Source organism: Fulmarus glacialis, unplaced genomic scaffold (genome assembly GCF_000690835.1).
Source record: "Fulmarus glacialis isolate BGI_N327 unplaced genomic scaffold, ASM69083v1 scaffold16264, whole genome shotgun sequence".
NCBI lineage: Eukaryota > Metazoa > Chordata > Aves > Procellariiformes > Procellariidae > Fulmarus > Fulmarus glacialis.
This window is the reverse complement of record NW_009207551.1, coordinates 31,133-42,688: the sequence shown is the minus strand read 5'-3', so window position 1 is coordinate 42,688 and position 11,556 is coordinate 31,133. Positions and strand designations below refer to the sequence as shown.

General features: G+C 35.3%; 1 protein-coding gene across 1 annotated transcript in view; it reads right to left on the bottom strand.

Moving 5' to 3' along the window:
- Positions 1-5,091: 5,091 nt before the first annotated feature.
- The window catches only part of OPA1 (optic atrophy 1 (autosomal dominant)), a gene marked incomplete at its 5' end in the record, with an annotated part of 36,745 nt that continues 30,280 nt past the window's right edge, over positions 5,092-11,556 (bottom strand). Inside the window, 2 exons of the mRNA XM_009576166.1 lie at positions 5,092-5,581; positions 6,110-6,187. Coding sequence (XP_009574461.1) covers positions 6,123-6,187 — 65 coding nt within the window. The remainder of the gene's footprint in view (positions 5,582-6,109; positions 6,188-11,556) is intronic.

Below are 11,556 nucleotides of genomic sequence, written 5' to 3'. Positions count from 1 at the left end.
TTAATTCAAACTTCATATCTTCCCCTATATTAGGAATGGTATAATCCAAGGTGTTAATAAATGAACCACTCTGATTAACCTTCAAAAAGTCAATTGTTGTCCTTTGGGTGAAAAACCTGAACAAAGCTCATCTTGTTGGTTGTCACTACCAAGGATAGTTCAGAAATCCATTTTAAAGTCAGAATGTGAAATCACCACACAGGTTAGGACGCACTGCTCTGGAAGCCCTCTTAACACTACAGACTTCCAACAGCAGCAAATAAACAGCCTTCTAACAGTGTTCTGCAACACAAACACACAACCATTTAGAGCTATGCACAGTGAACAGCTTTTCACCAGAAATGGCTAGAAATACTTCTGGAATTGGCTCTAGAACAGTACCTAGAGCCAATTCCAGAATCAGTCCCACAGCCAATGGCAGGCTCATTTCTGGATTCATCTCCAGAACCATGCCTAGAACCCCACCAAGAGTCAATTTGAGAAACACTACAATAGCTGCTAGACTCAACTCTCAGCCTTATTGCCACAATCCTTCTAGAGCCGCTTCTGGAAACATTTCCCCACTGACTGACAGCACCAACCCAAGAAACTTAGAGTCAATTTCAGAAATGTGCCTAGAATGGTTTCTGAGGTTGGCTCTAGAGTTGTTTCACAAGCCATTCCAGAAGCACTTTCAGAACTATTTCCTGAGTCACTTCTACAGTCAAAACTAAAATCATGCCTGTGATTTTTAGCATTTCTTACAGAAAAACAGCTTGGATAATTTCACCTTCTGATGCGCAACAGCACTGAGGTGATGGCAGATGCAAGCAAGATTTGTGTACACAGAAATCTGCATGGGTTTTCCATTCCAGCACTGCAGCATAAACAATCATTACAATCTCTGTATCCTTTCAGCTTCTTCCCTTTGGTTCTGTATAGTATTTTATACTGAAAAATTCTTGATGACAGCTTTGTTCTGTAAAAGGTCTGTGATCACAGCCATATAGAACATATAGCACTTTTGACAAACTACAGCTTTAAAAGTTATCTGACTACATAGGACCTATCTTGCAAGCGCTTTACAAAGCATTTTATTTATCTCACTGAATAAAAAACTAGCAAGTGATTGATCATGGTCTGTAAAGATTTCTGCAAGGGAAGATGGATTACTGAACTAATTACAAAATAGAACAGGATCCAATAGCTCTAAACTGACATAAAAAATAAAATAAAATAAACAAGTGCCTTGGAGATGGTAAGTCACTGCAAGGGCATCCTATCAAGTAACGTGAGAGAATCCTTCAAGATTTAAGGTTGCTTGAAATCTTCATGTCAAGATGAAAGTAGGTTTGTTTTTTTTTTTTCTTTAAGCCAATTATTAAGCTCTACAGAAAAATATATTTATTTCCATTATGCAGGTGATCAGAGAGTGTTCATAAAACGTCTCCTAGTCTAGAAATCAAGCATCAAGAACCATGTCTGTACACAAGACAGCAGTAACTGGAAATACAGTAGTTCAGCCTAGCATGGTAGTTTGTAATCAGAACTGTAGTCAAACCTCTCCTTTCTCTCCAGGCTTTGGAAATGGGCAGGTTTCTACTTCTCAGTCAATGGAGTTCTCTAGTCATAATCTTTCTGAGGAAATGAAAGTAAAAGGAAAATATGGGAAGCTAGTTTATTAGCTGCTGTTTTTTCAGATAGCCATACATGCTAAGTTCTTGTGAGGTACCCCAATATCTGAGTAATCTTCACCGCTGTACATCCCATCCATGTGAGGAAGCATGACTGGAACATTTCCTAAAGCACCACAAGATCTAGAAACACATTCCAAACAGTCAAAGAAAACTTACACTACAACTCTGCAAAAACACAGAGGTATCATCACAGACTGAGTTCATATGGCAACACCTTCACTGACATAAAAATATCCCACAGACATCTCCAGGACCAAATCCCACCCAGAAAAAGCGTTCTAACTGACTCAAGGGGCCCTGGGTCAGACTTAGAGATCCCATATTTCAACATTTCTCAACTGAAGTGATGAAATCTCTTGCATCTTTTTAAATACAATTGTTAAGAGTTACTAAGTTACATTTAAGATACACGAAAATTAAATTCTCTAAACTTTAGCTTTGGAAATACATCATAACTCAGTTTAGGTTCAAAATATGCTCAGTAAAAACATTAATTAATATATCCTTGATGGTGAAACAGACCATACCAGTACGTTTGTAATAACTAAGAAGTTCACTTGACATTTTCACCCTCTAACTTAATTATGCTTGCTTTTGACACTTTTACGCATTTCCAAGTTTTTCATCTCTCTCATAGTCTGATAACTTAGGATGAGGTTACTAGCAACCACTCAGAAGGAATAATTCGTGACATTTGAAAAAGCACCATTTGTACATTTTTCATGAAGAAGCAACAGAAAAACCCTTGGCCATTAATATTTAAACCTTGGCTCATAAACGTCTCATTTAATGAAAAACAGAAATATCTTACCATATCTACATGACAGTAAAGAACATGCTTTGGAAATGAAATATCCATTTATGGAATAATTATATTTGCATTTGCTGATCCTCTCCCTAATCTCAAAAAGCCACAGAATTTACAGATTATTCTTTGCTCCTTACAATAAACTGCTTTATGCAGAATCTGAAGGTAGTATATGTAATACAGAAAAATATCCCAAACTTGTGCAAAACAGTTTGGAATAACATACTTTTCAGTATCACATGAATTTTAGAGACAGTTCAAATAATTGTGTTTACTATCTAAAAATGGTTGTAATAGTCAGCACATCCTTCTCATGCTGCTTAACATAACTGCAGCTAACTATCTAGTAGGATACTCCTTACAAGGAGGAATTCTGAAGTGGCCAACTAATAGCACTTATTAAGCCCATTTTTACTTTTGTTAAGTGATGCTAACTTAACTAGTGAGATAAGCACAGCTTGCCATAACTCTCCTTTCCTCTAACCTTAACATAAAATCTTATAAAAAACAGCATAAAATTACCTGTTGCTTAGTTGTCAAGACTGTTTTTGGTTAGTTTAATCATGAAATCAAGTTAATGTAGAGTTATAATCCTTCACTGATCCTAACATGCCCATGTCTGCAATTTAAATTTTGTGGAGCAAATATGCAGCATCTTCAATACCACAGTTTTACAGTGAGTATTTTTTTTTTAATTGATTTTGTAAAATTTTTCTTCATCTAAAAGAAAAAGAAAGAAATAAGAAAATGATATATTCCTGAATTCATGAGTTGGTAAGCTGACTACTCTGTAATTCTCAAACCCATTGTCCCAGTAAGCATGTTTATTTTAAATGCACCTGAAACTAACACTCCATAACCAGTATTCATTTATACTTTCAATATCAGTTCGCTATCTAAACTTCCAGAGACATAAGCTTTCAACATAATGATTTTTCATAAGACATCTTTGTTTAAATGTATGACATAAATGGTAAGGTAATCATTAATTTATATAGTAAAGGATAATACTTAGTACAGTTACCACTAACTTGGTGCTGACACAACACTTCCGAATTAGACATTTTAATATCATTAATAGTATACTTTTTCACAATTTAACAAATGAGAAAAAGAAGGCTAAAGTGACTTCTGAATTAGGTGCAATAGCACTGTATTCAAAACCCACATTTTATTATTCCTTCAGTTACATTTTTATTCAATAAATACCTAGTTTTCATGGAATACAACATGCTAAGTCTTAGATGAGCAGCACAGAGAAGTCGGAACTAAAACTACAGGAACATCACACTAAAAGAGATGAATGCTGGGCCACTGGATGTGACATTTTGCAACATTTACATTACACAGAAGTTTCAAACAGTGATGTCTAGGTAAATGCAAAAGGTTTTTTTTGTTTTGTTGTTTTGGTTTTTTTGTTTGTTTGTTTGTTTTTTACAAAGAGGGATTTAACACAAGTACAGACTTATTTCACTTGCTATACAGCCTAAGGCCTCTGCCTTCAGAATTGTGCAAACTTACATTTCTGAATTTATCTTCAGAGAATGATGATGACACAAGCCATTTTTTCATTTTTCCGTTCTCAAACACTCGTTTTCAGGAAGTAATTTTAAACAGAAGATCCCAAAACATTCAGTTAGATCACCCTGAAATATTTAATCTTTCAACACCATTTTATGAATAGCTCTACGTTAACTTTTTGTCCACTTGACTAGATATTTTATGTCTGAACATTTGGGGAACATCTTACCAAGTTTTATATTGTTTCCTCTGAGAGCAAACAGAAACAGTACCTGTTGGAAAATGTTCAGATTCCTCTCTTTTAATTGCCACACATCAAAATCAATAGTCTTTTCAAAAGGGAAAAATAAACCCAGGTCAATTTTTCAATGTACATAATCAGACAACTGCAAAACAAGCTGTTTCAGGCCTAGTATCTTCTTCCACAGAAGTACTGGGAAGTGTATCCAGACCATTTGTGGCAAAGTGTGGGCAGAAAAATATGGTGGTGATTAATGAGCAGGCACCTATGACACAGAGCCTATATCATGCTTAAATTTGTCAGAAATGACATTTCTATGGCAAAACTGAAAGGCAGTAAAAGAAAGACTATCTACTATTCTGAATGATAGAAATCAAGTGGGTATGGAAGGACCTTGTGCACAACATTTTTATAAAAGCGATTTTCGTCTTACAGTAGCTATTAGAAAAATGAAATTAATTATATTTTTTCCTTTTTTCCAACTTGGACAAGTTGGAATTGTTGGAATTTCTACATTTCACACGTACTCGATCAGGTTACTTTGTACCTAAGGTGAAGGGAGGAGTTAACAAGGAAATCAGAGTCTGTGCAATCGCAGAAATGAAATGTAATCGGCTATGATTCAAGAGTAACAACATATATTAGGAAAGAACAGGTAAAAGGAGCAGCTGTTGACATTATTTCCTGAGCCAAACCTTTTAAGGTGTCAGTGAATAGCAGTCTGTACTTTCACTTGAAAGCACTACAAGAATTGCTTGGATGATGTCTCTCAAGAGTTCAGGAGTTTAACAAAATCCACAACTTCCTCTCAAGATCTCAACACCATGCTTTTAAATCTATACCAGAGTGATCAGAGAATGCTTCAACACAGAGCATAACAAATACAAATGGCATTACTTAGAAGGGCATTTTAATGTACATACAAATACCTAAACTTTATGTCAAACTCCCAGGATCATTTGCAGGCAAGAAAATGACAACAGATAATATAATGAATCTGATCCAGCTCCACCATACAAGACAGATGCCAAAAATAAAAGCTTTTCTTCCTTTCAGGAAAAAAACCCAAACCTTAAATGTACAACTTCAGCAAGCTCCCGAGCCATCTCATTGACACACAAGTCAGATTCTTCTGTCATGTGCATGTAGCTTCAAAAATTAAAAGAGCAAGTGGATTTTAACTTCTCAATCCCATGAGACATTATTTTCTTTCTCCTCCAACATTTCAGGATGCTCCCCAAAAGACAGGAAAGAAAATGGGACACAAAAGCCATTTCTATTCAGTCTTCTTTGTGCAAGGTATCCTGGAAAAGCCTGCATTCTTGTGTAAAGTTGCTGTTGAAACAGAAAGGAGATCATTTTAAAATGTGTGCAAATATATGACAGCACTTAGGCTTATGTTTTTGAGAATTAATATAGAAGAAAGAAATTTGGAAGTTACCTGCATGCAAATATTTTTGCTAACAATACACAGTACCTTTAAGGAAAAAAAAAGAATCAAAAGACTTTTATAGACAAGAAAAGTGTTCCCTTAATTTTGATTCCAGCTAGTCATGCCTTTTTTAACACAGATAAAAATAATGAACTGAGAGTAATCAAATAGCTTACGGTGTTTCACAATATCTGAATAACTAGCAGTAATTGTATTTCTACTAAGTTTCATATCTGCTTGTAGCGTAAAAGCTGAAAGTATAGTTCTGCAGATTAGAAGCAAGAAGCAGCAGCAGCCAGGCACTGGAATAAAAAAGGAATTTTCACAAATTCACTGTATGAAAACATGCGCATCTAAAAGGGATGGATAATCATTTTATACTGAACAATGAGAAAATTGTAGCAATCTTTTTATGATCTAAACATGATTACCTGCTTGAACAATCTACTTTTCTTGATGGAGGGCTTCTATGAAGGCTTCAAGTTTTTCCTGGATTTCCCGAACTTTTTCTGGAGGAATTAAAAAGATCACCGTTCAAATACCTACTACTTAATTGAGAACATGCCCAGAAAGAAAAAAAAGAAACAAACCAAACAAACTTGCAAACATGAACAAAAACTAATGCTGTCGTCAATACTATCCTATGGATTTAATTTCTTAATTACTAAGATTTAGAACATTTTTCTACATCAGAAGAAATGAAACCCTGTCCCGTATCAACCCATCAAACATATTTTATGATTACCATGCTAACTGAATAATTAAAAAATTTACCAAAGCAATCCAATACTAGAAATGTTGTATTTAAAAAAACTGAAATTAGATCATGCACAGCAGAACTACTGCACACCTTGTTACATGGAGGGAATTGTTATCTTTTAAATAACACCCACTAATCCCTTTCTCTTTTAACCAAATATCCTTATTCTCCACAGCAAGTGTCACAAACACTACTAATCATTCGCAGGGAGAATTTCAGGGAACCAAACGTCAGTATTCAAGACACCTATTTAAAAGGGCATGCGCGATGTAAAGAATGTTTAAAACTTGCACTTGATTTCCTTGCATTTCAGTAGTAACCAGATGGATGAGGGCAGAATCTTATTTTATACAAATACTAAAGCTGGGAGTTTATTTCTTTACAAAAACATGACTTGAACACAACTACAAATAGTTACTAAGAATGAAAAGGCAACATCGATTCAGAAAAATTCAGGGGGTTAGGCATTTTTCCACTCTTTTCTCAATTCCATACAACACTTGTCATCGTATAACCTATTTGATTTATTAAATTGCTTATGAAGCAAGATTTAGAATGTAGCTGGAATCCAAAGCCTGCGAGATTTCCTGCTTCTCTCTCACCACATCCTCATTTGAAGCTCCTTCTGTGTGTGATTATAGCCATGAAAAACACACACTTCAGAAATATGAAGGAACAGGGAGAGCAGTAGGACAGACAAAAATAAGTTAGATGAGCATAAACACAGACAAAAATTTTTTTCTTCAAGCTAAAAATACTATTGGATTAAAGCCGTATGTTCCCTTGTATGAGATACAAGGTTTGAGCTTTTTCTTTTTTAAATCTTTTATTAACGTTTTCTTCTCTTTAGCAATACCATATGTAATAAACTTGCTTTGCTGAGCTGAAATAACAGCAAAAAAGAAAGAAAAACAAAACAATCAGCCTTAAATGGGATACACAAGCATGAGTGGGGAAAAAAAAAATTACCTCCAAAGAGAATGCTCTAAGAATGTAGCTAAGGGAACTAAAAGTTTCATCCGTTAACAAAGTGATAATCCCACAGACAGTTATGAAATCCATTTTAGAGTAATTATTATTATAATGATAATAATAAAAACTCAACAAAACCCTGTAGTCCTGTTCTAACAGAATTTTAGTTAGCATTTGAAATAAAATACGGGAAATAGCCCGCATGAGGATGAAGAAATCTCAAACTTATATCTTCATCATGCAATTCTTAGGTGACGAAGGGCAAACCACTTATACTTTCAACACTTCAGTGTCCCCCTCCCCAGTGGTGCTTATCTGTAAACACAGATGTACAGTGAGGCTGAATCACACTCTGGGTCCTAAAGAAAACGCCAAAGAACTTTCTTGAATTTCAGCTGATTTTGTTTTTTTGAAGTATTTTAGTATTGAACATTACAGTCAGTGTGAGAGCAAAAGCTGTATCTTGGAAGTTAAGAAACAGCAGTAGCTGATTTTTACCGGGGGGTGGGGGTGGGGTGGGGAATCCTCAATTCAGTTCAGCAGAGAGAATCTTTGAAAGCAGCAATGAAAAATAAGTAGTCATCACTTATAGAGATCACTTCTCCTTACTAAGCACATTCAAAGTGTTTTCATCTTTTCATCATTCATCTTTTTAAATAAAAAGAGAATATGTATTGTTTGCACGTCAGTATATAAACCTCTTGCGTAATGAAAACATTAATTCTATGGCATTTATTTAGGCCACTACTTAGCTCGGCTTCCAATACTGATGCTCTATGCATGTTTACAAAATTAGCCTTTGAAATAATGTCTTGTTACCTTGGACAGAGTTGACATATTTTTGGACATTATTAATCCTGGACCTCACTCTCCAAAATGAGCAGCAGTTGCCAGTGATAACTGGCGATTAGATCTCACGACCCAGAAGATCTCTTCATGTTGTGCTTTCAATAGCTTTATTTTTGATGTGGATTTTTTAATTTTAATTGCTACATGCTTTCCCCAAGTATGTTCTTTATGTTGATCAAGCCATTAGACTCAGCAAAAGCAGGCAGATTTAGCAGTATTAAATGCAAATATTTTCCCTTCTCAACCTCTTGCTAATGAAATATTCCAGTCCTGAAAATCAACAGCATCAGCAAAAATCTATAATTATTTATTTCACCCTTAAAAAAAGGTTTGTGCCAACAAAATCTATTTTAATTTTCTGATTAGGGCATATTAAAATAACAGGATAGCAAATATGTATTCCACCAAAATATACTGAATCAGCGTGTTTGCTCAGAGAACAGACATACTAAAATTGCCTCCATATTATGAGCTCTTTATTAGTTTTTATACTTGGACTGAATTGAAATGATTGCTTAACTGTAACAATTATGAGGTCTTGAGGTAATTTAATACTTTGAAAAAACATGCTGGCTATTCTTAAAAAAGAACAGTTACAATGACTGCCAAATAACTGCAATTATTCATGCTATGCCCTGTATTCTTAGCAGTAGTAAAGCCTTTTGCAGCAGCAGACCCCAGCCAACCTGTAACATTTTCCCACAAGTCCATTCTGTAGCACAGAGAAGCAGTCTGCTAAATTGGTTTACTTTTTAAATAGGCTAATGGTAGAGTTATGCATTTACACAACACACATCTTAATAAACCCGTAAATATAAATGCTCAGGCAGAACTCTTCTAATGAGTGCAAGTGCAGGGTCTGCAATTCTGGGATAACTGCCCACAGTTTCATCAGCTCCATGTGACATTGCATTTGGAACAACAATTAATTGTTACAATTAAAGAGTCAGACATTACCCATCTTTACTTGGGGAAGTTCTCTCCTCCGTGAAATGTACAAGCTGTGTACCCACATTTGCAGGGTTTTGATTGACACCTAGATCAAAATATTAGTAACTTACACTTGTAAATTATAGTACATTTTGTTGAGGAAGATTTATCAACATGCCAAACCCAGAACATCATTTGGGTTTCAGATAAGAATACTTATAAGGGATAGACAAAGGTGACCTGTTGCGCTTTCGAGGTTTTGTGATACTGTGTTTTTCCATGTACAAGTAAGCCACAGATTAAAAGCATTCAGCTTGCTAGCAAATTATTTTTGTAACAGTTTGAACTACCCCAGCACTGTTAAACAATGCTCCAATATCACAGAAGGCTGTTGAAGTACTACACTCTTATTATACGATACTGCAGAAGTTTAAATACATACTATCGCTTACACTGAATTCTAGAAAGATGGCGTGGTCTTTGGTAGTTTTAATTCAGACCTGAAGTTACAAATACATAATTCTTCCAGCACCTGCTAAACAGTGATCAAAAATCAAATTAAATCAATGAAGAATAACTGTAACTAAACCCTTGTTTCCATCTTTAGAACAGTAAAATTCACAGGCCTCGGGGCAATGAATGGCTATTCTACTTTCCATTTAACCCTTGTTTACCTAAAAGATAAGCTGGTTCATACATCGACTCATTATGCCTCTTAATCTGGTCATGAATATTCCCGTAATCCTCCCTCCATATCCCATAAAACCTCACTGACAGAATGAGGAAATTCTTTATTCAGGCGTCTTGAGATCCTCATTCATGCTCAGTCTCTCCTTATCTCCATATGAAATGATATTGCTACCCACTCATTTTCTTTTCATTAATCCTGTGATCCTAAATCCAAAAGGCTCAAAACCAGACTAATTGATCTGTAATAAGGATTTGGATACACTGTGAACACAGTAAGATGCAGCCACAGATAAAGTTTGCTTTTCCTAATATTATAAGCTGGTCAGAAGGGAAACCCCTGAAATATTCAGTCTTACAAGGAGTGCTTGCTTACTGATTGCTGCCTTAGATAGCTGAGCTTATCTACTAATTAACAGTGCAGAAGCTGGGGAATCACTGCTAAAAGAGCTAAAGTTAGTTATCAAACGAATCTCCTGAGGTAAGGCCAAATAATCTCAAAATAATATTAAACAGAAATTACAAAAGTAAAGTACATTACTGATTTATTTCAACCATGCGCTAAGTAGCAAGAAAAAGTTTTCCAGATATTCTCCAACTGCATTAATTGGTTTAATAAAAGATGTGGCCTCTGCCCACAAAACCTGTCTTGCTTATGCTTTTGAAGATAAATTAATTTTGAGACATTCAAATCATACATACTTACCTGTAAAAAAACCAATGGTTTTAGCACAGAATTTAAAAAATGTTCATGTCTCTCTGTGCCACAACAGGGAGAAAACTGCATGAGTATTTTAGGCAAATCAAAAAGCTTTCCCTTCCCCTGTTTACAAGATTGCCCATATGACATCAATTTTCAGTTGCAGCATCAAGAAAAATTGTAAAATCTTTCTGGACACAGATCCATCTTTATTTTGTACTTTGATGAAACTTATAGCATGAAACAATGATAAAAATGTGTTAATACCTCATAATAAATCCTCCTGTTCTACATTAAAGTGATTTCTACCTCCAACTAATGTTTACATGGCTTTGACATTTGAAAGCTCATGGTTATTACTCCTTTTGCTCCAGACAGATTCTGCTTAGACTTTAGTCACCTCTTTTTTTTTTTTTTTTTTTTTTTTTTTTTAAATCTTCCTTCCTTTCTTAATCCCTTGCCTATAAACATTCTCACTGCTTGCTGTGCTACTTCTATGTTATGGTTAATTAACCATAGCAGCAGAAATGTTGAATTTACTGCTGTGAATGCATCATCTTTCCTCTAGTAAAAAGGAAGGCCCAGTCTGTAGTCAGATTTCATCAGAATGCCCAGAAGCACACCATTAAAAGCTGGAAATGTTGATCCACTATTTCCTATTGAAAGCCGAATTTTAGCTTAGGGCTACCTAAGACATGAACCTCGTAGTTGTATACAACCCCCTAGGAACAGTCAGGTGGAGAAGTGTGTGTGTGGAAATAATCTCTTCGGAGTTCAGCCTTTTGTACCACATTCCTGGATTTTCTAAGGACCATCCAAAAGCTTTACTTCTTGCTGAAACAGTATGAGGCAGCACACTCACAGCCACTCCAAATAATGCCCCAGAAAGTAGACTTTCCGCCCACAGTTACAATACCTGCATCAGCATGCTTTCTTATGTCCTACACAACCACAGCCTAACAGCTACTATACTGATCATT